General features: G+C 38.1%; 2 protein-coding genes across 2 annotated transcripts; one reads left to right on the top strand and one right to left on the bottom strand.

Moving 5' to 3' along the window:
• The first annotated feature begins 204 nt into the window (after nucleotides 1-204).
• Nucleotides 205-20,613, top strand: xrn2 (5'-3' exoribonuclease 2). The gene is made up of 31 exons (XM_058379092.1): nucleotides 205-439; nucleotides 2,097-2,224; nucleotides 2,325-2,436; nucleotides 3,215-3,326; nucleotides 3,537-3,595; nucleotides 4,442-4,531; nucleotides 4,685-4,757; nucleotides 5,132-5,182; nucleotides 6,069-6,226; nucleotides 6,303-6,377; nucleotides 6,534-6,667; nucleotides 6,792-6,849; nucleotides 6,949-7,056; nucleotides 7,207-7,251; nucleotides 7,937-8,080; nucleotides 8,253-8,297; nucleotides 8,570-8,664; nucleotides 9,208-9,343; nucleotides 10,797-10,904; nucleotides 11,046-11,135; nucleotides 11,231-11,303; nucleotides 11,393-11,476; nucleotides 12,152-12,249; nucleotides 12,433-12,512; nucleotides 12,623-12,679; nucleotides 12,842-12,910; nucleotides 13,008-13,136; nucleotides 14,195-14,337; nucleotides 17,834-17,891; nucleotides 19,597-19,750; nucleotides 19,937-20,613. Exons 1-31 carry the CDS (start codon nucleotides 365-367, stop codon nucleotides 19,997-19,999), a joined length of 2,904 nt encoding a protein of 967 aa, XP_058235075.1. The 5' UTR covers nucleotides 205-364; the 3' UTR covers nucleotides 20,000-20,613.
• Nucleotides 20,614-21,352: 739 nt separating this feature from the next.
• On the bottom strand, nucleotides 21,353-23,618 carry nkx2.4b (NK2 homeobox 4b). Its single transcript, XM_058379093.1, has 2 exons — nucleotides 23,037-23,618; nucleotides 21,353-22,266 (listed from the first exon to the last, which is right to left on the bottom strand). Exons 1-2 carry the CDS (start codon nucleotides 23,425-23,427, stop codon nucleotides 21,626-21,628), a joined length of 1,032 nt encoding a protein of 343 aa, XP_058235076.1. The 5' UTR covers nucleotides 23,428-23,618; the 3' UTR covers nucleotides 21,353-21,625.
• Nucleotides 23,619-26,446: the final 2,828 nt, after the last annotated feature.

Raw genomic sequence — 26,446 nt, 5'->3', positions numbered from 1 at the left:
ATGAATGGAATGAATGAACATTTTAAATAATACGTGTGTGTATTCTTTTATGGTTTATGTTTGTTTAATTTATCCCTTTGGTTCATCGAAAGCAGCGTGTGTGTGTGAATCTCGTGCTTCATGAATAAAGTGTTATTATTTCCGCCTGTAGGGGGAGCTCGTTTCTTTCCCCAGACTTCCTGATCTTCATCATGAACCCGGACATGAATCTTGGCTATGCTATAAACGTAGCCGAGTCGCTAACATAATAAACGCGTTGTCATTTATTTGTGGTAACGCTGGCATTTTTTTTGTTGCTAGCGTCTTTCACTCTTGTCAGTTGTTTTTAACGCTCTTTTTTTAATAAGGACTATTTTAACTAAAGATGGGTGTCCCTGCGTTTTTCCGCTGGTTAAGTCGGAAGTATCCGTCTATAATTGTACACTGCGTGGAGGAGAAGGTATGCTAACATGCTAAGCTAGCTAGCGGCTAAACACCGTCAGGCGTGTAGAGTTCGCGCTTTCACACACACACACTCGTGTTATTGAGCACGAGCAAACTTTGCCTAGTTGGCGGATTGCTCGTGTTTTCATTTGGATCGTGCAGCCGTTATTATTACTGTTATTCTATCAAAACGTGAATTGGGCTCGTGCATCTGAAACGCCTTGTCTGTAATGAATTTTATAAACAGAGACTTTTGTAATGATTCGACACGACTAATGTGCTTTCTGTTCGGTTAACTAGTGCTAGTGTAAACATAATCCAGTCTCTCTCCTGAGGAAAAGCAGCTACTGGTATATTTAAAAAGCCGCTAGAAGACGCTGGGTGACGTCACTGGATATTGAATATTTGCATATTCAATGAGCTATTTGCATATCCCCACCCCTTGCATGAATAAGCCATATATTCTGAACACCCCTACAATAATGTATATATTTTTCCAGAATGGAAAACAATTATAACTTACCAGCACAAACGATCACGTTCTACACAATGAGGCAAAGAATTGACATGATGAAATGGGTGGATTCATTAAATTTACTTTCTTTGCAGGTGTTCAGAAATTAGCTGCATCTGTCAGTCTTGTAAAAACAAATGCATTATAATGGCTACTTCCGGTAGTGTGTAGAGGACTAATTTGTAATTTGGCTATAAATGTCCTTCTCTATCTTTAGGAAGTATATTTGTTGTCACGGTTTACACATTTAGTTGCATTTATTTACATTTTCTGAAAAGAAAAGTATTAGCCAGTACATTTCCTTGTCACTGGGGTTGATGGGCATCTGCATCTGGACATATCTTTTGGTGATGTAATGATTTTTTTTAAATGGCCTGTAGGTATTTAGACTTTAAGGACCATTCTTCTACATATTTAACTGGCTTTTAAAGTGATTTGTTTAGAGTACACTACACCACCAGTCAGGTAATATGTTGACCTGAAAGGTACCACCCCAGTGATGAGGAATAGTACAGTTTATATTTATCTGTGTTTGTCTGAATCATAAATGACTTCCATCTCCCTAGGTAAACAATTAGGGTATAAAATAAGGGATTTGCGGTCATTATAGTATGTATTCTTCCTGTACTTTAGCTGATTGTGCCTTAGTACTCTCCTTAATGAGGGAAAAGGATTTCACCAGAAGTTGAGTTCCATCGATATATTATGTCCAACGAATACACAAACCTCTGTGGTAATTGTAAACCCAAGTTGATTTGGGTTTTGACTATTGACTGAGTGGTTTTATTTCTGTGACGGACGATCTTTTCAGAATCGGAAACCCACTGGTCTAGAAATTCTGAAATCTTCTAAAGTAAATTGCAAAGCCACCATATAGCTCTCTACTGCAAGTGAAACTAATTTGAACCAGACACAAGTATTGTGAACACAGCTTGTAGTCACACCCCATGCCAAAAGTTAAAAACCTGTGACGGGAGAAGCTTTGTTAAAAGTGGATAATCAGATGCATTAATACAGAATAAAGAAAACTAAAGTATAATAATTCTTTCTCATGTGTTGGTGTAATGTTTATCTCAGAGGCTTTGTTCCACTGTTGCTGGAATTTTTTGTCAATCAGTGAATCTGAGGACTCTTAATTTGCCTGTTGGATTTCTTTCAGTCTAAAGAGTGCAATGGAGTCCGAATACCTGTTGATACAACGAAACCCAACCCAAACGAGGTGGAGTTTGATAACCTTTATTTGGACATGAATGGAATCATCCATCCCTGTACACACCCTGAAGACAAGTGAGTACTTTATACTGACTTGAAGTTATAGCCATGTTTTTTTTCGATACTTTTACTGATGTCTGTTTTTTTTGCGTGTGTTTGTTTTTTTTATTTCCAGGCCTGCACCCAAAAATGAAGATGAAATGATGGTTGCCATTTTTGAGTACATCGACCGGCTCTTCAACATCGTTCGTCCAAGAAGAGTTCTTTACATGGCCATTGATGGCGTTGTAAGTATTTAGGCTCGGCATGTGGCTTTTCCCAAATTAGGCAGCTGGTTGATTTGTGTTGCATATTGACTGAATTGGAAATCAGGTTTAAGTTATTGTAGGTAACTCGGCTCAAACTGCATTATTAGAAATGGATGAAGGTAAGAAAAAAAGCAAAAGGCTAACTCCAATAACAAAAGGTTGTCTTAAAACTCAATGCTTCGGAGAGTTTAACCCATGTTGTCTTTGTGTTCATTTCATGATTGACTAATGAGAAGAAAAAGTATGTCTGAGTATCCAGTAACGTCCAACCTGACTGTTTATTTATAAGCTTAGTGTTTTTAACCGATCTATAGCCACGTGCACTTTAGGTCAGAGTCCCACAGTTCTCTCTCTCATTTAACAGTAAAATCATATTAAAATTTTGATTTACTTCTTCTCCTGATGGATTTGTTTTCTTGTCTTGGTCTTATTTTGAACTTCTCTGTTGTGACTTATTTTCTTGTTGAAGTGTCTTTAGCATGGTAGGTTATCAGTAGGGTGTAGTCTTTCCTCCAATCTGAATAAAGTTAAAATTTTTATGATTAGGGTGTATGTTTTCAGTCATGCCAGTAAAGCTGAAAATGAACATTCCATATAAGAAAGTAATTGCTAGAAAACCACTCGGTTTACATATAAAATTTCTTACTGTCTTTAGATAATTAATCTAGGAAAAATCTGGGAATTTTGTCTTTCCTTCTCTAACACATGGAGTGTCTTGTGCCATTCTGTGATGGTGTGTGTGATTTTTTTTCTTTAGGCTCCTCGTGCCAAAATGAACCAGCAGCGATCCAGACGATTTCGAGCCTCCAAAGAAGGAGTTGAGCTTGCTGAAGAAAAAAATAAAATGAGAGAGGAAGTTTTTCAGAGGGGTATGGGCCTTGTTTTCTCAACACTTGTCTCAACACTGTTGCACGTTATAATTTGAGCATCATAAAAGATGCTCTTCAGTCGGTGACTAGTGTGCTTATATTCATTCTTTGTTTTTTCTCAGTTGTATGTTGATGTCCTCCAACTGAGTGAGTTTTTTTAATATGATAAATGCTTTCCATGAAGTTAATATTGCTTTTTGTTTTTACAAGGTGGTTACCTGCCCCCAGAACAAATAAAAGAGAGGTTTGACAGCAACTGCATCACTCCAGTAAGTCCTGTGTTCCTCTGTGTCTTTAACCTTGTGTAAGAGAGGAAATTTTCCAGTCGTACAGCTGCACGCAAATCATGACAATATTTGGGGGAAAAAAAGTGAAGTTATAGCATTGTGAGTACTTTATATAAGCAGTCTTGTGCAAATATGGAGGTGTACAGCAGTAGAGTTAGTAAAGGTGCAGATATGCTGATGCAGATGTCCAATAAACATAACCCAAAAAGCTGTGTAAAGTAATGTAAAAAAAAAATTGCAGTGACATTTCAAAGAAAAATATAGACCACACCATAGTTATCTCTGGGCTTTAAGGGGAAGATGATTGGGTAATTGCACATCATTTTCCAACAGCTTCTGATTAGGGGTATTTCTGGTAACAAATCTATTCTTTGTCTATCTATACCTGACCACGTTCCTTCCAATTGTGTCCACATCCACTTAATACTCCACTTTGTTTGCTATATCAGAGTTTCTGAAAACCCCCAAGCTGTTGATGGTTCTAGCACAGCAGCATGGGTAATGGCCAACCCTCTTAACACAGATATACACTCACGCTCAAGCACAAAACAGCAAAGCACGCAAAGAAAATTGAGAAAAGCCAGCACTTGCTGCACCTTTATTTTTAAAATTGCGGCAATTCTGGTCAAGGGTAGATCGATTGGATTTATTGATTTCTGCTGTTAAATGCACCTACATATTTTCTGCTGAAATTAATACTCGAATCTCTCTCACAGCAAACTCTGACGATGAAAACTCCTCAGTTTCATAAACATCAAGGCACATATAGCTATATTAAATATTGTGAAGAAAACAAATTTCAGAAATGTTTTGTTTTCTCATGTATAGGGCACGGAGTTCATGGACAACTTGGCCAAATGTTTGCGCTACTACATTGCAGACAGACTGACCAATGATCCTGGATGGAGGAATGTCACAGTAGGTCATACAGAACTTATGTATTCAGGCTTTAATATTATGCTTCTCTAAAGTACAGCATAAAGCCTTTATACATTCTTCTATTTAATTAAACGGTGGAAATCTTGGCAGTCGTGTGTGTGTGGATTAAACTGGTATCTTTTTGATTTGCAGGTCTTTCTCTCTGATGCCAGTGTTCCTGGTGAAGGGGAACATAAGATCATGGATTTCATCAGGAGGCAGAGATGTAAGTTTCTGAACATGGTTCTGACTCTAATTAAATATACATAACTGTCCTCCTACTGGGAAGACCAGAGATGCTTCTGCTTCTCCAACTAGGCAGAGTTGACATGGCGACAATTTAATTGTTAATGGTAAAAGTTATTTACAGGTTGAATAATAAACACTGTTACGGTCATACTATTGCTATTTTAAAAGTTGTTACCTAGTATATAGTAATCAGATCTCTTGTACATGGCTACTTATATTATCCTCTACTTTGTAATTGTATTTAATGGTGCATGGTAAATGTTCCCTGTGGTTTTGCGTTGCTGTTTTGTTAATTCAGGCCTTAGACGAATGTTAATTTTTTTTCTTCCCCTCCCTTCCTCCTTTGCTCAGCTCAGCCCAATCACGACCCTAATACACACCACTGTCTCTGTGGTGCTGATGGTAAGTGAATGTTTAATTTCTTTTCATTTGTTCTATTCCCTTAACTATTACACTTGCCAAAGAGCTTTATAGAGTGATGTATTGAAGCCAAGTAAAATCCCCCCTGTATTTGTGGCTACACTAGACAGAAAATGTTGTAATAACCTTGTTGGTGCTTGAAGGTATTATATCTAGTATTGCTTACAACCTTTTCAGACTAGGAGCCATTAGAAGCCATGTAATATAATAAGGACTGTAGCAGTCAATGGGGTATGATGCCTTTGTGGATGGGGGACAAAGGAGAAAATATTTTTTCCAGTTGGGTTTGAAAGGAATTTTGTGGTGTATTTTCCTTTCAGCAGCACCAGAGTGTCCCTGATACTGCTGCGCAACATAAACAAACTGCATTTATCATGTGCATGTGTGACTTGTAATTAGGACTAATAAAAATACATATAAATTGATGTATGTTAAATTGTGTAATAATCTAAAGGTGCTGTTCAAATGGATCCATTTATGTTTGTAAAATCATCAGTTTATCAGGGCATTTAGTATCAGACTACAGTCTCCAAATCGAATGAATGTAACTAAACAAGCGCTTAATTTAGCCAGTCAGGCAGGGTCTTCATGAAGATGATTTTCATTTCATTGTAACCAAACCCATAGAGAAGAAAATATTTAAAACAGACTACATCCTTTGCTTGCCACTAGATTCAGTGTCGGCATACAGTGATAAATTTTGACCTTTGCTTTTAACTTTTACTTCAGTAGTATTTTTAAGTGTTTTTCTTCTTGAATGGAAACTATATCTTCCTAATTTTTCCTTGGCAGTTTTCCTTTATAATTGTTCATATACATTTTTTTTTTTTTTTTTTTTTTAACAAGCTGTGAACCTTCTTCTCACTAGCTGATCTAATTATGTTGGGTCTGGCAACACACGAGCCCAACTTTACCATCATCCGAGAGGAGTTCAAGCCAAACAAGCCCAGGCCATGTGCCCTGTGTGGACAGATTGGACATGAACTTAAAGAGTGCCAGGGTGTGGCCAGGGAGAAGAGAGGAGAGGTAATGCTACAAATTCTCAAAGTACTTCATACACGGTGTGAATTCTTGAACTAATCTAGTGACTTTCTCCCTCCAGCATGATGAATTTGCAGACACAGTACCAGCATCTGAGCAGGAGTTTATATTCATCCGGTTGTGTGTCCTACGTGAGGTTCGTATGCATCTCAACATGCACTTAAAATTATGCTAGAGATTGTTAATGATTCCATTTAGCTGACTGGTTTTTAGTCTGATTTGAGTTTTCATATTTACACATTGCTGTTCTCCTTGAGCTATTATCACTGCTGAGGTTGTCATTTCTCTGCAGTATCTGGAGCGAGAATTAACCATGGCCAGCCTGCCTTTTCCCTTTAACTTTGAGAGGAGTGTTGATGACTGGGTTTTCATGTGCTTCTTTGTGGGAAATGATTTTCTACCCCACTTGCCTTCTTTAGAAATCAGGTACCTTTATACACATACAGGCAACTTTTTGCATATTTTTCACTGCTATTTATATCTCTGGCACTTGGTGAACATTCAAAATTGTTTAATTTATTTCATCCTGATGTGCTTCTTTTGCTTTCAGAGAGGGTGCCATTGACCGGCTTGTGGGTATTTACAAAGACGTTGTGCACAAGACTGGGGTAATTAACACTTTTTTTTCCTTTATATTTTGGAACCATGATCATGCCAGGCCAAAATAGCCTGTGATGGAGACACTGAAAATGTTGCTTTTTCTGCAGGGATACCTTACAGAAAATGGTTATGTCAACCTGGAGAGAGTGGAGCTCATCATGCAGGCTGTGGGAGTTGCTGAGGACAACATATTCAAAAAGCGCAAAGAGGATGAGGTACATTCTGCTTTAATACAAGAAAATAAAAACATTCCCAAGATAATAATTAACACACACCCACAAGTTTTATTTCTTGCTGCACTGACATAATTACTGTTATTCTACTTGTTTGTGTGGTTATGTGAAGGCTCATTTTGTTTCTTGTAGGAAAATTTCAAAAGGAGAACAAAGGAAAAGAAGAAACGAATGAAGGTGAGTGGAATTCTTTAGATTGTCTCATTTTGCTATGATGCACATGTTTACATTTGCCATTATAGTTCTCTTAGATGTCTGCTATAAATCCTCACTGACATCATTTATCCGATGGAATTTGCTTACTACCTCATCGCTAGTTTCTTTCCATTTCCTCCAAATTAAGTTATCATAAATTACCAGTGAATGAGTTGTAACAACCCTGCTCGACACTTGTCACAGAGGTTATATGAACACCTTTAAATGTTTTTCTAAGTTAAAAAATTCCCAAAGTTTAATATTCTACGTCTGGGTAGGGGGTGTTTCTGACATTTGTTGCTACTGTTATTTAAAGTTCTGTCTGTGCATTGTAATTTCTTTCTCTGGTGCTTGCATCCAGGCATTTTTCCTATTGTGTGGGCAGCAGGTTTGCAGAGCAAAGAGAGGGCACATAACCAACATGACTTCTACTGAATAATAATAATTCCTTATTTTTAGTATTTTTCCTAAAAGATCAGAGCAGTCGGTAGTAAAGCTTTGATGCATCATATCAAAGTTTACTTTATTAACCGTTTTTTCCCGTTTGCTGTTATAATTTCACTGAGAAGCCTGTGTGTTGGCCGTTAAATCAGTTGTGTGCTAAAAAGCAAAATCTTAAGTGTTAAGGGACATGAGTCTCATGAATGAGATTGTGTGTGTGTCATAGGCAGAACGGGGTCCTGCATTTGTCACAGGAGGACAGTTTGCTCCTCGTGCTTTAGGAGGACGAGATCAGCCAATGCCTATACACAATGCTCGCCACACTGCCTATGATATGAGGATGCAGGGCATTAACTACCAACAGAACAAGGTACGTCCCTAAACAGTGCAGGTTTCCCTCTAAACTTTGTGTGTGTATCTAGCTAGTGGTCATTATCTGACATTTATAACCGTGGTTTGTCATTGTAAATTCCTTTTAGTTTAGTGTTTTGGGTTTTTTACTCCAATTTTTACTGCTTGCCGTTTTTTCCCCACCCCTGCAGGATGCTGCCAGTTCTTTAAAAGCCTTGTTGAAAAATGGGGGAAAGGCAAGTATATATTTTTCTTTTTATCTATATAGTCCATATTAATGAAAGGTTAATTAAAGGTATTTTTCTCAACTTTTAGTCTATAATTGCAGTCATTCTGGTATAGTTACCGTTCCATTCAATATATTATGTATAATAAATATTTGTTATAAATAACTTAAGACTGAAACGATTGTTTTGCTGTAATAAAAAAAAAAGCCTTAACATGTATCTTAATCTATTAATACTACTCTGAATAGCTAAACACATTTCTGCTGTTAATTTTATCTCAGGATCCTGCAGGGCCGAGCGACAATGTGGACAGTCATGGCGTAAAGAGGAAAGCAGAAGACAGCGACAGCGAGCCAGAGCCTGAAGATAACGTCAGGTGATGATGATCTGATTGAAGCCCACCATTACACCTCATTAATCCCCCTCTTCCCCCTCCTGCTCAGCTTTGGTGGTGGCCTCTTCCATAAGTGCCAGTGATTAATATGGAAAGGGGAATATGCACTGAATATTCCTTTGTGATGCACTTGTCAAAACTGTTAAATCCGTTGGGCTAAATTGGTATTCATAGCAGTATTTCTTGCCCCACTGGGGACGCGTTGAGGATCGGCTCGACAGATGCCGCTCATCCTTGATTACATGAGTGGAGTGCTGTTGCATTTCTAGAGTCCACCAAATTTGTGTTCCTGGGCCAGCCGAAATATTTATGAGGTGGTGAATATGCATGGAAGAGCCATGATGTTTCAGAAACATAAAGCCAGCCCAGATGAGTTAATTAAAATAAATTATCAGTTTTCTACCCAATAATTTTCTATCGCTCACAGACTTAAGCCTGGCTTTTTTTTCTTTTCTTTTTTTGTAGGTTGTGTTTAGTTTACACCCTTCTTTCTGAGGTTGACTGACTGCTGTTTTAATTTTATAGGTTGTGGGAGGCCGGCTGGAAGCAACGGTACTACAAAAACAAATTCGACGTAGATGAGACTGATGATGAATTTCGTAAAAAGGTGGTCAAGGCTTACGTGGAGGGCCTCTGCTGGGTTCTTAGATATTACTACCAGGTAGGTGACTGAATATGAACCTATGATGAATATTGCACTTACCTGTTTCTTGCTTGTTGCACTGTTCCATACATACTTTTCAGTAGCAGCTCTGCCAGCTGTGATTAGGACAACTGGGTTATATTAATGCACTCACGTGTCTTAAGAAGTGGCATGTTAATTGAAGGCAACGTCATGATTCTCCTTGGTACTGCTGACTGTAGCTGACCCTCACTGGCTGCTTTAGGTTGTATGTAGGGGTTTAACTTGCACGGCTAATCATACATGCAGTGTTCTGAAATTCCGCAGTACCAATATTTGGTTCTCTTAGTTTGCCTTAATAAATGATAGTATTATACCAATAGATAGATATTTGTTTCCTATTTAATATTGAGATACAGATTAACTATAATTTCTGTTCACCTCTTGTTATATAGCTGCCTTTGTTTGCCTTGTCTTTTAAAGGCCGATATTATGTAGTCAGTTATAAACACAGGTCTTGCTCTTTTAGCTGTAAATTGAATAATTAGTTGTGCACAATCTCCAGCAGATCCCAGTTTGATTAGGGTTCTGGCGAAGGGATTTGTATGCAGTAAATAAGAGCTCATGTACATGCTATGGCTTGTTTGCCTCCACACGCTTCACTCCTATGGGATTTGCTGAATAGATTTATTTTGAGCTCTCGCAATTGCCGGAGATGCTTCTGCTGCCCTCTGCCACGTATTCATGCTTTTGTTACAAGCACATGTGCGTGCACACACACACACACACACACACACACACACACACACACACACACACACAGGAAGAGTGAGTATGTGTGTAAGGGCACTGGAAGGTGTATGAAAAGGACATTTTGAGGAGTAAATATGCACATGGCTTATGTTTAACCTTCCACACGTGGGGGTTTAGAAGCTTGTACACTTGTAAAACCATGGGTTTATTGGTACTTCATGTGATTTATTATGCATAGAAACAGTGTGAAATTATAATGGGTTTTAGGACTTACAGCAGTGTACTTAGATATTTTTTAAGTTATAAAACCCATAGGCAATTACAGATTAGTTCTTTACACCTGTGTACAAATAAAATGGCTACTTTACCTTTTTAAAAAGAGTTTATTTAAACAATAAAATGGATGCTTCAGAGAAGCAGTGAGTCAAGTGGTTTCACCTTTGCAAGCTACTTAGACATGTTATGACTTATAATAATAAACTTAATAATGACGTGAGTATTGAACAGGGGTGTTTAATGCACATCAAGACAGTTGTAAACCATGTTAAAATGAAGGGGCACATCATTCTGTGTCTATAAATTGGGTTCCATCTGTATTGTACTGTCAGATTCCATGAAAACAAACATTCCTAGGCATAAATGCTGGAATATAAATTAGTATATTGCTATGTTGGGGAAAAAAAAAAAGTGATGGTTCATTAACTTCCTGACTTTTTTTTTTTTTTAATATAAAATACAGGGCTGCGCATCCTGGAAGTGGTACTTTCCGTTCCACTATGCACCGTTTGCATCCGACTTCAAAGACATCAAGGACATGTTCACAGATTTTGAAAAAGGGACCAAGCCGGTAGGTGGAAGAGAAGAGCATGGCGTTTTTAGAGTGCCTATATGAAAATGTCTTTAAATAAAGCCCTGTTGAGTCGTAACTGCCTGTTGGGGTACTAAAACACAAAGCTATAACAGTTTTGTGTATCATTTTTGCTCTTAGTTCAAACCTCTAGAGCAGCTAATGGGTGTGTTTCCTGCTGCCAGTGGAAACTTCCTGCCACCAACATGGAGGGAACTGATGATGGACCCAGTGAGTCTTCTTTCAGTATAATGAATACAATATAAAATGCTCATTCTGGCACTTCATATTGATTTATTAATCATTGTGTAATCTCTGTTGAACAGGACTCCCCTATTATTGACTTTTATCCTGAAGACTTTGCCATCGATTTGAATGGAAAGAAATACGCCTGGCAGGGTAACCAACATTTAGTACACCATATTTCTTTTATTTTTTTTTTATAGCATGATGTTAATGATGGTGGTCATGCTCTTGTGTTATTAAAGGTGTCGCTTTGTTGCCATTTGTTGATGAACGCAGGCTGCGGGCAGCCTTAGAAAAGGTCTATCCTGATTTAAGCCCAGAAGAAGGTGAGTGCTGATAGACTGTCTTCCATTTTCATTGCTAAAGCCATTTCTGGTACTAACCTTGGGGGAAGTTCCCATCCAGAAGCATTGTGTTTTAGGGGTGGACAATCATAATTTCATTAGCTAGTGTCATGTTTCAGTTGTCGTGAAAACTTAATTAACTAAGCTAAAACAATTATGTTGCGCTAGTTACACACATCATACAGACCTCAGTTCTCACTTTAGGGGTGGGTCATAGGGTTAAACTGTTTTTTGGAACGTTTTTCATCCCACGGTGAGTGATTTTACTTACTACTTTGATTTATTGTGCTTCTGACCTACTCTAGTTGGTTACCAGCCAAATATGAATAAAAAGCTAATAACTTGGTAATTCTGTTGTGCCTCTGATTTGTCCATCGCTGGTGATTAGTCATAAACCTGTCGCTTGTTTTTGATTGCTATTATAGGAATAAAATTGCTTAGGAAAAATCATTTTAAAAGTTAATGGACTAATTTGTGCTAATGGTGCATGAGTAATGCACATTGTAGCACGTGAGCATTGTGACCAGGACTCTGTTGCAAATGGAATTTCCTCGTCACTAGGCCTCACTTAAGTTAAAGGTTACATGAAATTAAATTAATCATGAAATCTAAATTGGGATTGAGTTTAGCTAATGTGCTCTTGTGTTTCGCTTTCAGTCAGAAGGAATAGTCTGGGCAGCGATGTGTTTTTCGTGGGTAAATCCCACCCTCTGTTTGACTTCATCCACGAACTCTACAGATCAGAAACTCAAGAGGTATGACCAAAACATTGAAAGCCACAACAAAGCATATTGCCAGGAGCCTGTTGAAGCCGTGTAGCTGTTGAGCTCCTTCGGTAGTAATGGTGCCGTTATGGAGAATCATGTCAGAGACTACTGTAATGAACACACTGTTCTCTGCTGTTCCTCCTGACACTTTTTCTCTGAACCTTCACTCAGACCACTGAGATTCCTCCAGAGCTGTGCTTTGGTATCCAAGGTACATTATCCCTTGATGAAGATCCTATTGTACCAGACAAGTAAGGAGCACCTACTTTATCCAGAAGTCTTAAAATCCTTTTTTTAATTCTTCTTAATCTGAGCCATGTGAATCAGTACTAATAGATTTTTCCATCACCCTTTTTCTCAGACCTGTAGAATCTCCAGTCCCCATGTTGAGGGATATTCCCTGCAGCAGTGCAGTTGGGTAAGCTGTGCATTTATTTTTAAAAAATGGCCCCCTGCTACTACAATAAGCATAAACCTCTTCACCCTTTCGTGAATAACATTGAATACCCGAGGTCTAAAATCTGCTCTTTATCTGAATAACAGTTTGCTTTTTTTTTTTTTATGCATCCATGTTTTTTAGAATCAAATTCAAGGATCCACAGTATGACGACAATTACGTGTTCAAGGCAGTTATCCTTCCTGGGGCAAAGTATGTACAGACTGTTATCGTAATTTTAAACGATAGATTTGAGCAAGCTAACCATCACTTTTTTTTCCCCTTTTTTTGTAAATCTTTTTGCTTCCAGGATTCCCCAAAAAGTGTTGAAGCCTGGTGACTGGGAAAGGTCTAACCACCAGCCATGGAGACCCCAACTGGGCTTTAATCCTAACCGCCAGCAGATGCACCTGGATCAGTCTGCCTTCAGGGCACTAGGGTAGGTGTGAGGCTCTATAGCATATTAAATAACTTATGATGTAAAATCAAATCCGAAAACATATGTAGAATAAAAAACAGGATGGTCCTAGGCAGATAATTGTCTCTGGGTATAATTTGTGATTCAAACTCTAGGCTTACATTAATGTGCTTACTCTAACATGTTACTGTTTCTATGGTAACCACCTCCCTTTACAGGGACTTTGGTGGATGAGAATATGGTCATCTTACAGATTTAAAAAATGTTATAGTTGTGTACCCTTATGGTTGCTGTGGTGAAGCTTTCTGTAGACTTTATATAATGTTTCTGGAGAGAACTTGGCGTTTTTCAGTTATAGCTTCTAAATAATGTAACTAGAGTAAAATAGAGGGAACACTTGGATATGTGACAACATTTATAAACAATTAAACATAATATAGTGTTCATTAAGAGAAAATTGTTTTTATTGGCATAATTGCTGTGGTGTAGGCGGAATAGCCAGACATGCTCTGGATAAAGAGTTAAATTCACTCTACATAGCAAAAGTGGTTTTGTAGTTAGTGGTCATGTTTGTTCATTCATACATAGAGGAGGAGCTATGATTTAAGAATGATTTTATCAGTTCAGAGCTGGTAGACAGTCATTTCCATGGAAATAGAGCAAGGTCCACTTTACTGGTAAAGCATGATTATTCTGTCAGGTTCTGGTCCGTTCAGGGAAAGCTAGAATGGCTGCTTAAAAACTTAATTGAACATCTGGCAGATTCATCAGGCCTGGGTGCGAAATGATGAATTATGCATTGCATCATGTAAGTGTGGCAGTCACGCAGATTTTTGCTTGCTGTAGCTTTAATCTCTTAATGAAAGCCATCATTAGCTTTAATTAGACCAAGCAGACAGGTGCTCAGTCTTTTATAGTTGAGCAAGGAGCCAGAGTTCTATTTCTTGCTGCTGTATGAGGTGAACATGCTGGGAGACTGGGTGTGAAAGGTCGTGTATGAATACTTTTTGAGTTGTGTGTGTGTTTTTTTTTTTTTTTTTTTTTTTTGTTTTGTTTTTTTTCCCCCTGCTTTCAATCAGCCATCATGTGAATAGCCATCAACAAGGAGGTGGCCACAGGCCTCCTCGAGTTGCCCCAAACATGGGTGGGCAGTACAGCAATGCCCCGCCTCCCAGTGCATATCACCAAGGGAACTATCGACCACCTCTTCTAAACCACCAGCGTGAGTTACACACACTCTTTCTCTTTATTTTAGTCACATGCAAGTCAGAATACACTGTATGTTATTGTGCCAAAAACAGTTTGGCCAAAAAATGTACAAAAAAGGTTCTGTTACTTAATGCAGACCTTTAGCTGGATATTAGTTTTGTTTTTTTATCTGTGCATTAATTTTATATTATCTATAAATCACTTAATTTTCTACATTTAATTTTGTCTAATATTTTATGAAAAGGTTTATGTACACAGTTAATGAGCCAAACTGCCCTTAGGATAGGATAGCTGGATTTCACTGCAGACAGTAGTGAATAGTTTTGTAGCTAAAGCACAAAAAATAAAGATTTTGGAGAATCAAAATTTGCACTTTTGGTCGCATCGTTCCATCAAATGAACGGATTAAATCTGAATTATACATCACCATAGTATGGTATGTTTATAATCATATCTATCTTGGAACAGTGGTGAGTCTAATGCAGTCCAAAATCATACAGTATTGCCCTATAGACAGTGCTTCATCATAGCATCTTTCAAGTAGATTTCTAATTTTATAATTTATCAGCTGCTTTAACCCATGTATGTAATAATTCTTGAAGATCACATAATTGTTGTCTTTCTGTTCACATAAATGTTTTGGGATGTTGCATAACACTGAATTCTGAATAGTACTTGACATCACCGTGTGAGGGGAAATCGCCATCGTGTCAGTGTTTCATTAAGTCACCTGGCTTTGTCACAGAGGAAGCAGAGTATGACTCGAGCACGGTAACCGGCTCTGCTCCGCTCTTGCTTGAATAGTGTTCACTTCAGGCTTGCTTCGCCGTGCTCACTTTGATGTATCATTTGCAAGTTGATGAGTAATCTCATCTGGTGGCTGATGTATTCTGTGCAAGCTGAGGTCATCCTTCTAGCACTTAATGCAAATGTAGTCATGTTGAGTTGAAGGTGTATAAAGAAGCCTACATTTTTCCTTGACCTCTGTTTCTGCTTCTCGTCTCCAACTACTGAATGCTGCACCATCCACCATGTTCTGTTCCTATATAGCACTGAAGCTGAAGGGGATGTGGTTAATTTTTTTGTGTACCTGATGCAGGGGAGTAGATTTGTTGGAAGTGATATAAAGTTCCAGTTTGATTTGCACGTTTAAAATGGCTCTATTCTGCAATTTATGAAATTAAGAATGTATTGGGTATTTTATTTTATTATTTATTTTTCATGCCTTCAGGAGTTAGGTAGTGGGTACCAACCTCTCCAGAGAAAGAGGGGGGAAAACATGGATTGCCGACTTTTAACTCAACATTGATGCATGATTTGAAACGCTTAATGTTTCCTCTCACTATTAGCTTGTGGTGTTCACCTCCTGCATTAACAAAATGATGCATTCTGGTCACTGCATCAGCTTTTTCACGAATAATTTTAAACATTCAAAATGTGGATTATTATCAGACACAGCAGAGGCTTTTAAGTATGTGGTTCTCAGGCCTTGACCTCTGACTCTATCAGCAGGGCTTTAAGCTTCCTCACTTCTGAGAGCAGCCATTATCTTTGTGAACCATCGTTGCACACAGTGGGTGTGTGGGGGATGCGATGCCTCTGATGGAGCATGTTTGAGTAGTGCCATGAGAGGGGTAAAACCCTAGTTAACTTTCCCCTTTCACTGGACCATCACCTCCTGTGGAGCCTGCTCAGTGTGGAGTTTGAGACAGACCGCTGGCTTTTATTGGCTTTAATTGAAACAGCTGGTGGTAAAGTAGCGAATTACGATCAGTGGGTTTACTCATTAGTCCGTTTTGCTATTAGTAGCATTATTTGACACAATATGCTTACACAAAATAAGTTTTATAAATATTTTTCACAGTTGGTGGTTTAGTGCAAAATAACTGTAGTTTTCCTTTTTTAATAAATAAAGGAACTTATAAAAGTAAAGCATCTTGTCTAATATCAGAGCACAGCAGCCACTAAACCAGAATCTTCACGTCACCATTAAATCAGTTGTAGCAGAGGTAGCTCTGTTCATATTAAACATCATTAGTAATTCAGCGACATGTGTAACAGCTTGCTATAGCTTTCTCTTTGAAAATGAAGAGCTCTAGCCTAACTACAATAGCTTGAGACTTTCATATTTAAAAAAGCTGAAATACTAAACGGATAAGATTGGAGTCAAGTATCGCAAGTAAGTTTAGTCATGTAGTTCTGCTATATATTGGTAGCTTTTTTTTATATTGGTAGATTTACTTTAGCTTCTTTATTAGATTATTTAGAACTAGGCAATTATTCCTCCATGTATTATGTATAGGAAATGAAAATGCTGCGTTTGTGCTCTCTTAATTTCACTGATTCTGTCGATTCAGTGAATGTGATGAAACATCAGACCCTGTGAATGACATTCATTCAGTGTACAGCTGTAGGACTAGAACTGGTCTTGCCATCATGTGGGTCTATTAAAGTAGCTGGCAGTATGTCTGTATTTACAAGATGTGCATTGGGACAGTGTAATCCCTGTGTTAAGTTAATGACAAGACACTTTACAGAGGATTGCTGATGTAATCCTATTTGTCACCTGGCGTTCAGATCCATTCTGTTCCTCTGTCCTAAGTCTAGTCTGGGTTTATTATGGATGAACTGATTGTAACACCGTCTTTAGGATGTATACAGAGCTCAGCCGTTCTGTGGGGGTGTTGGAAGATAATTGGGCTAAAAGTGGGTGGTCCCTTTTGTTTTTCCTTCTTCTGGTCAGTATATCTGAACCCGAGAGAATTGGACGCCATCTTTGCGATAGTCTTAACGCTGTCATTTGCATCCAGAATAGTAAACAGTCCATTTGCAGGTGTAACTGATTACAACAAACATGGAAACATTTCCTTTTTCCCCCCTCCCCCTAGAGCAGAGAACCTATGTTTGTAAATGACAGCTGAAGTTCTTGTCTTTACTCCTTGCTTCCCCCTACACCCTCTCTCTCTCTCTCTCTCTCTCTCTCTCTCTCTCTCTCTCCCTCTCCCTCCTTCTTCTCAGTCTCAGACACTCACCAAGTCTTCCACTATAAAACAAACAAGTCTGAGCTCTGCAGCTGGTTATTGCCTTGGCAACGGGAGATTGGGTCGAAGCCACTCGCTACTTTTTTTTTTTTTTTTTGAAAGTGTGCCTTTGTCGAGGGGTTTGCCTCGCTGGAACTAGAGCACTTGAGCTCGGCACAATGTCGCCAGATGAATGCTTAGTTCATTTTGTAGGGGAAGAAATGCAAATGCAGAACCCCCCCCCCCCCCCCAATTCTCTCCCCTCCACCCCCTCAGGTACTGCCGTCATTTGAATCACTCCTGCTTAATTGTATCTCTGAAGTCGTTTGGCCTTCATTTTTCTGATTGCAACTAGTAAATCTGAAATTAACTGATTTTAAAGCCCCAGTCCAGGTCAAAATAACGCCACTGTTTATTTCGTACACATTATGAGAAAATGTATCATGACCTCATGTCATACAAATAATATACATTTTTCTTTCTTAATAGACTCCAGGCAGCAGAGCCTTCTGGGAAACCCACCATCTCACCCAAGGCAGTACCCGTGGTAAGTTTCCTGCTTTAACCCGCCTCTATTTCATATTCACCTTATTTAAACATCACTTCACTTGTGCTTAAGGTCATCACATGCTCCTTCTACAATGTCACCACATGCACGTTTCATCTCCTGAAGGACTTGTCCCATTATTCCACATATATGTGAAATCCATACATCTTTGCTCATACATATGCAGTAGTGCTATATGAATTGATCCGAATGTATTGCAAAAGAACTTTTTCTGAATTCTTTTGAATATAGAAATCCTTTTTTCCTGTAAATACTTAGTCTCTTTCTCCCTTTCCTGTCCGCTGTGGGAGGGCTTAGGATGGAATTGGTTATTTTGCACAGGCTAAACAAATGTTCTCCTGAAGAGGTTTGCAGGACTTAATGAGGCAGCACTAATTCTGTTGGTCCAATATCGCCTCGGAGGCTGGGCTGCTGCGGTCACACAGACCAGCCATTGATTCTGGCTCCAGACCTCTTCAGGCACTAATCAGCTTCTTTTGGGTTCAACTTTTTAGGCCTGCCAGGCCTATTGTAGGCCTGTGTCACCTTAGGTCAGTAGTTATTAGTGGCGACTGTGCGCATTTCCTTTAAGCACTCAGGACAGACACGAATGAAATGCATAAAGGAACCTGGAGGAGGGATTATGGATTCCACAGTTGTTTGCTAAGGCAGGCGTTGGGAAGGCTGTGACATGGTTGAGTAATGAGGGATGGTTAGGATTCCTCTTTTCTTTTTCTATGTCTTAGAGCCTGGATTAGAGGTGGCGTTGGTGTCCTGCTTTATGGATTGCCACATGTTGCAGATTTGCTATTCATAGAAACGAACACTGTTTTGAGCTTAGTAGGAAATGGCCAGAAAGTGTTGGAGGAATGACATGAACCAGACTTTTTTTTTTTCCTCCCTTGTGTTGCCTTTATTTTAATTAGATTTTTTTTCTTTACCATGTTGTGCACTCATGGTAATAATAAAAAAAAAAAAAATCTGATACTTCGTCATAATGCTATGGCCATTTCATGTCTAGAAACTTTTTTTTTTTTTTTTAAAACCAGTCCCCATGCACGTTTCTTTCTCCTCCCTCCCCCTACCACCAGCTATACTTGAACAAAAAAACAGATTATTTCACTCAAATATGACCTTAGATAAGACAAATTATGATTTCAGTTTAACTTGCTCTGTAAATCATTTTGTTCATGTGGTCATTTTTCATCTAGTTTGTTGGTTTTGTATGGGCTTTGTAGTCCTGTCAGTGTTGCAGGTCAGTATGGAAATAATCAATGTGGTAAAGCTGTGCTTCTGAAAGTGAAATGAATAACAACATGGGATGTTACGAAATTGTATAGTTAAACATCCTGCCTGTAAATGTTTTGTAAAATAATTTCATATAAGGTTAAGATATAAAATCTTTTTTCCCTCCCCCAATGTGTTTGCTTATTGCCTGCATGGCAAGGAGTCAATCATTATCTTTATAGAAATGCTCCTCTAAAGCAATTCTTTAACGCATTCTTTATTTAATACCATGTGAGAATTGGCCTTGTTATTGACACATGAAAAAATCATTTTTTCAATACCACACACTTTTGAGCTCAGGCTAAATCAGAATATTCAGTATAATTACATTAATCCAGGCTTAACTAATTATTGATCTTTTATTGCAGTCATTTATTTGTATGTGAGGTATTTTATTTCTTGACGTTTCTTCATCCAGGCCCCAGCACAGTGGTCATGGATGGGATCGTGCGATGCAGTCCCAAGTCTCTGCGTACCAGCATAATATGCAGAGAGGTCGTGGAGGAGCAGGTGGCTATCAGCAGCACGCGCAACGTCGAGATGATCCGCGGGATGATCGCAGACTGCAGGAGGTACACGTGTTTATTGAATTCTTGTATTGTACTTAGTCAGTATCTTTCAATGACGCGTGTTAGTTGTTAGTGTTGAATGTGCTACTCTTTAAATTCCAGCACCTAAACAAACCTAAAACAATTTTTTTTTTGCCAAATAGATTTCTTGCTTCATTTCTTTTTTTTAATACCTTATTCCCACCCCAGGGTTATAATTCATCGAGGACTTACGGCCTGCCTCCACCTGCAAGGCGCTACAACTGGAACTGAATAATTACCTTTTTTAAGGAGGTCTCTGTCTGTCTCTCTTTTTTTCTTGAAACTTAACTTGTTTTTGGTGGGTTGTTTTGTTTTAAAAAAAAAAAAAAAAAAAGTGAAAAAAGAGGAAAAAAACTCTGGTTTTACTCAGTATAACAAGTTTTTATGTACTGATTTTGTAATTCCTGTTAAATTTAAGAAATACACAATAATCAGATACAGTTGTGTTGGGGTTTTTTGTGCGTTTGGTTTTCCCATACATGTGTTCCAGATGAGATTGCATATTTTGTGAATCCTGTGTGTGTGTGTGTGTGTGTGAAAGCCCTCATGTAAAATGTCCTCAGTTTGCATTTTTCCAGTGTTTTCACCCAGAGCTGAATATTCATAGGTTCACCCAATAATAGACAATTATAAATGTAGGTCTAGGAGTCAAAACACTGTTTTAAATGAGAAAAGAATAATTGGGTTAATGGACAATAGTCCTGATATGAATTCAGAATCTACACATTTGGTTGCTGAAATAACTTGATTTGACATCATTTCTCCCTCATTTGGTAGAAATTTAAAAAAAAAAATTGTTTAGGGGGATTGTGATTTTTTTTTTTTTTTTTTTTTTTTTTTAAAAATTAAAGTCTGAAGTTAATTTTTCACTTGGGTTTGTTTGTTTTTTTTTGTTTGTTTTTTTTTGTTTTGTTTTTAGGTCAATATTTTATTATAAACACCTGATAGGATAGCAGCAGTTTTAATTCGTTTTTTTTTCTGTAACAAAATAGAGAATTTTCATAACCTACAGTGCAAGAAGGCTTTATTGTAGAAATTGCACAAATAAAATCATTTAAATAATTTGTGGAAAACTTCCTACAGCTGTTCAGCCTATGGACCAAGACTGTGGCAAAGAAATCTGCAATTTTAATAGAAGGTCAAATAAATTGTTCATCCGTTTATAAGGGAGCGAAATATGAATACTGTATTTCTGCCTATTTAAATTGTGACTGAGAGGGAGAGATTCAAGGACTGTTCTTAAAGCAGCAATGCACATTATTGCCTGGTGATTAACCATTTTTCAACTCAAATCCATCGTGTAACAAATTAGAGTCGCTTAATGGCTGAGTTGTTAACGTTTATTGAAACCCGTACTATAAATCTCCAACTTAATAAATTTTCCAAAATAATTAATTTCCCATTGTCTTGTAAAAAGCTGCAAATTATTCAGAATGTTTTTTTTTATTATTGTTAAATTTAATTCTTAGTTTCAGAAGAAAATGTTAAATGTTTTTTTTTTCTTAAATTACAAAAAAGTTTTCATGTGAACAGCATAAAATTTCGCGGTGTCAGATGTTTCCTTAATACTTTGCATCAAGTTCATTTAAAAAGTTTGAAAACCATCTTAGAAAAAGCTTCATGAACAGTATTGAAGAGAAAGTGATGTGGAAAATAAGAAGCCTTTTTTCCCCCAGAATGTCCATCCACATCATTATACAGCTCGGTTACAGACTCCAGCTGTCAGCTTTTATTTCAGGATGGATATAATCTAATAAAATCCCCAAATCTGTACATGTTGAAATGCGCGTTTCTTTCTGTCTAGTGTGTTCAATTGTTCTCTGAGTCTTTAGAAGCCATTTCCTCTCGTTTATTCGCCTACCAAGTTCTGCCGTACAGCAGGTTCGAGCCCGCCATGTTGTACTCCAGGAGGGCGGAGTCCAGGTGAGACAGGCCGGGGAGGTGAGCGCCGTGCAGCGCTGGAGGACTCGGTGCCATGTCGTCGAGCTCATCCGCTGCGGACGCTAACGTCTCCACTGTTTGGCTTCGTTGCTGAAGTGGAACCGCAGCCATGGCAACGTTTTGGCCTGAAGTCTGTGTGTCGGTTCCGTTCTGACAGGGTTTACCGTCTTTGACGAGCACAGGCACGGTCACGCGCCTCGGTGAATGCTGCTGATGACACGCGTCCCCGCCGTCCTGCTGCTGCTGCTGGAGCTGCGGCTCGCGCGTCGCTTTGTCTTTGGCCTGCCGTTTCATTTTGTAGCGGTGGTTCTGGAACCAGATCTTCACCTGGTTCGGCGTCAGGTGGATCAGACTGGCTAGGTGCTCGCGCTCGGGCGCTGACAGGTAGCGCTGCTGTTTGAACCTGCGCTCGAGTTCATACACCTGCGCCTGCGAGAAAAGCACGCGACGCTTCCGGCGCGGAGCCGCGTGCAGAGTCACCATGGACTTGGCGTCCATTCCCGCGAGAGCGCCCATATTCATGTTCATAGCAGTGGAGGAGCCCATGAACCTAGGAACTTTTGAAAAAGAAAAAAAAGGATATTAGTAGAAGTAGTAGGCTATTGCTACAACGGGAATAAAGTAAGACTGTTTTTTTTAAACGAATTCGTTATAAGTGCATTTATCAGAGTCAACTTTAAATTAAATTTGTCAAAATACCAGTGTTAACATTGTCCATTTTAAGTAAATGTGAATTAAGAGCAGTATTGATAAATATAAAATCTAAGCTCACTTGCAGTCAGCTAAATACATTTTTCTTCTGGGAAAATGTTTTGTTTTTCCGTAGTCTAAAAATGTAAATGTGATAATTGTGATTGCTCTAACCAATATTAAAATGTTTAAAAAGAAAATGGCTGGTAAACATGCTATTCAGTTTGAATTACATTTAAACGACCACAATGAACCGAAGCTAACGAGAAATATATATCACTTTTATCTCATTTATAAATTTACAAATTCTAAGTCGACAATTTATTTGGCTATTTTATGATAAATATAAAATATATTAAATATAAATAATGCTTGTGTATGTGCAATGAAGAGAAGGCCTATTTTTATTTTACTTTGTTTTTTAGAAGTAGTTTCTACCTTATTTGTTTGTTTATTTTTATTATTTTATTTTACACTTTTAGGAAGAATTGAGTGCATAGCTGTATGTATGTACTCATTTTCTCTTACAAAATTAGCCTGCATTAAACAACTAATGTCATTATATGGAATAATGCATGAGCGGCCTTCCCCCCCCCCAATTAAAATTAATGATAAGATTTGTTTTGTATGAACTCACGTGCTGCGTAACGCGGTTCCGGGTTCGCTCCGTACCAAGCCGCAGTTGCAGCGCCGCTCCTGACGCTCTCTTGGTAAGTGGGCAGCTCCGCCACTCCGCCGAGGCTCCCGTTACAGTATCCCGCCACGGCCGCGTGTGAGAACTGGGACATGCCGTGCGGCACGTGATAAGCTCCGTGGTTCACTCCGTGCTGCTGCTGCTGTTGCTGCTGTTGCTGGTGGTGGTGATGGTGTTGATGGTGATGGTGCTGATGCTGTGCGCCCTGCGCAGGAGGAGGAGGCTGCCGGTAAGCGCCCTCCATGCACGCAAACTTCTTAAAGCAGCTCTCCTCCAGCGGGCTCAGGATGTCGCTCACGGAGAAAGGTGTGGAGTGTTTCGGGCTCAGGGACATGATTCAGCCCCCGCGCGCGCAAAAATGAATATGTGCTCGCGCTTCGACCGCCCGACACAGCAATAATAATAAAAGAAAAGAAAATCCCTTCAACGATGACTGTGATGGCGTTGTGTAGTTACTCGGCTGTACGGTATAAACGCTCCAAGCGAATCGACGCGCGGAGGGAAAGAGCCGTCTTTATCTCACGGCTTGGTTCGTAACTGCGCGCGAGGCTTACGACAAACACAGGAGGCGGAGCAACAGGAAGTTAAAAAAAAATGCGGACAAAAACTACCGTGGGCATTTCATCCCCAAGAATGGTGTGCGTCCTGCTTCGTGCGTTTTAGGCCACATTCGTAATTCTTTACATTATAAAGTACTAATTTTTATAATTTATTCACAGGCTGTTCCTCAACACATTAGAATCCTCAGGGCTGAACGAACACCCACAGTGTTACATTAACACTCAGCTGATACACAGTGCAGATCTCATTTCATTTTCAAGACTCCAAATTGAGTTTAATCACCTTTACAATATTCATCAGCAGGACTGCCATATTTATTATTTATGATTCATAAATTCGTAAATCAATCTGAGCTAGCCAATGCTAGTGAAACCTTTTTCTAAACACATATCTTTGTTCTTGATTTGTTTGTTCTTCTTTTACACGTTTAAATAGGTGTTATAAAGTGTTTTGCTTCAAAATATACACTTCAAGGGTAAAGTGCAAATATTGTTTACGTCTTCACAGAAAAAAGTAGGCCTATATATAACGCATATAAGATCAATTTTTAATATTTATTTATATATAAAGCTGAAAAATCACACTAGAAACGCTTATATGTTACACTGTATCCCGACGCTATCCTAATTTGTAGAAGATATAATAATAATTATGATAATAATAATACGTAACAAGTGTATGTTAATTATATTTCGTTTTTATTAAATATGCCAGTTTTAAATGAATGACTTGTTAACAGGACTAATAATGTAATTGATGCAATATTAATTTATTGTTCATGATTAAATAAATACACTTTTATTATGTTTAGTGTAGCGTGTAAGCTTTTCACGGTGGAAACACTTGGGTTATACAACTTCTGCTTGTCCAGGCTATGGAAATGTGGGAGACTATGCAGGGCGGTGCGCTCTCCCGAACACACACGTGCGCGCGCACACACGCGCACACACACACTGACCGCATGGCGCTCAGGTCTTTACACAGTGCTGAACAAAACCATGACGAATTTATCCCCTGTGTGTGTGTTGGTGTTATATAGCAATAAGTCCACGGAGGAGGCGCAGGGTGGATTGGAAAAAAAATGACAGGTACTCACCCATTTTATTTACGTCTTACTGGTTATGAGGTGTTTCTAATGGAAGTGGTTTGAATTTTTCTTTTTATATCCCATATCACAAACCATAAGTCTCTGAGTCTTCATTTTCTCATTGTATGCTAAACCTAATGTGTTATGTTTTCAAAAATGAGGAGGGTTAAAAAAAAACCCTGAAAAAACTGATATTGATAATGTTGAAGCCTTTACAGTGTTTATTTGTGTCCTGTTGGATAAACTAATGCACAGGTTAATTCAACCCTTAGAAATGTTGTCTGAGCTTTAACAGATTAAGCTTTTCTGATTGCTCCTGGCTTTTACACACAAAATATGCGATTTGTCAGGAATTTATCCAAGACTACTCGACAGGAAAACTTACTAGGTTTTGGTTAGGGCCTGGTTTATCTGTACTAGCTTTACTTACAACTTTGTGTGACTTTCACCCATAATGCTCCTAGGAATTTTGCAAATCGGTTATAGACTATTTTTATTTTATGTATTTTTTTTTATTTTTTGTAAACTAATATTCGCACAATAATCAGGTCTCTTTCTGTATTTCAGTAACATTTAAAGGTTGTTCATTTTAAAGAATCCTTTAAATAAAGTGTTAAAAGTCAATGTTTCGCTGTTTGAAAGGGTCCTAAGTAACACACATTAAGAAATGCTGTAAACACTTTAACCCTTGAAGTATTATTTTCTTTAAGAACGTATACACGTTATTTATTTATCTACTGAGCCACTGACTAATTGAGAATTAATATGGTAATTAGTCATTGTAACGTCACTACTTAATTAGTGTTGCCATCGTTTGCTCCTAACATTGACACCAAATTCTTATTGACCATAGCGCATTACTGGACAGCTATGCACTGTAATTGTAGTGAAATATCTAACTTATATAGACCATTAAGTAAAGTTTGCATCTAACTAGATTAATGCAGAGGGCTGAGTAAAAGTGATAAATAGTAGATAAATAGAATGAGGTTATAAGTTAAGCACAATGTAAATAGAAACTATACAGTGAGATAGATGGAGATAAAATGATGAATATATTGCGTTATAAATATGAACAATATTAATGATGAATTAATACGATTTTAATATAAATGATTGGGTGCAATAGGGCCATTCTAGTGGAATAACAAAAACAGGATGGACACGGTTGTAGAGGGGTGTAGTTTGAGTAAATATATATTTATATTATAAATATTATTTATATATTATAATATATATATATATATATATTGTGTGGGGGTGGGGTAAAAGGTAAAAGAAAGTTTAGAAATATTTGGAGAGGTTTAGAAATAATGTGCATAGTGTAAATTAGAATAAAACAATATAATCTTTATATACGAATCCTACTTTTTAAAAAACAGTAACGAATCGCCTTCTGTGGTATCTTTATATGCTATTATGTGTGCTATGTAGGATTGTTAATACAGCATTCTCATCTGTTGTATTGACACATGCAATCTCTTTTATTTTAGAAGATTGCATTTTAAAAAAGAAATCATTTTAAGCAAGACAGAAGTGTGTAATCTCACAAAAGTGGAGCTCTGTGAGCTTTTTCAGCTGGGGATCTTCTCGATTTTTGTCATTATTTATACGAAAAACCTGGTTTGTTTGGGTATGGGATTACCAACTTTCGCCTTAAGTCTTTCATTAGTATCCTCAGTGTTAAATAACTTTAACGAAATCC

This window comes from Hemibagrus wyckioides, linkage group LG25, assembly GCF_019097595.1.
Source record: "Hemibagrus wyckioides isolate EC202008001 linkage group LG25, SWU_Hwy_1.0, whole genome shotgun sequence".
Taxonomy (NCBI): Eukaryota; Metazoa; Chordata; class Actinopteri; order Siluriformes; family Bagridae; genus Hemibagrus; species Hemibagrus wyckioides.
This window is presented reverse-complemented; position numbering and strand designations above follow the sequence as displayed.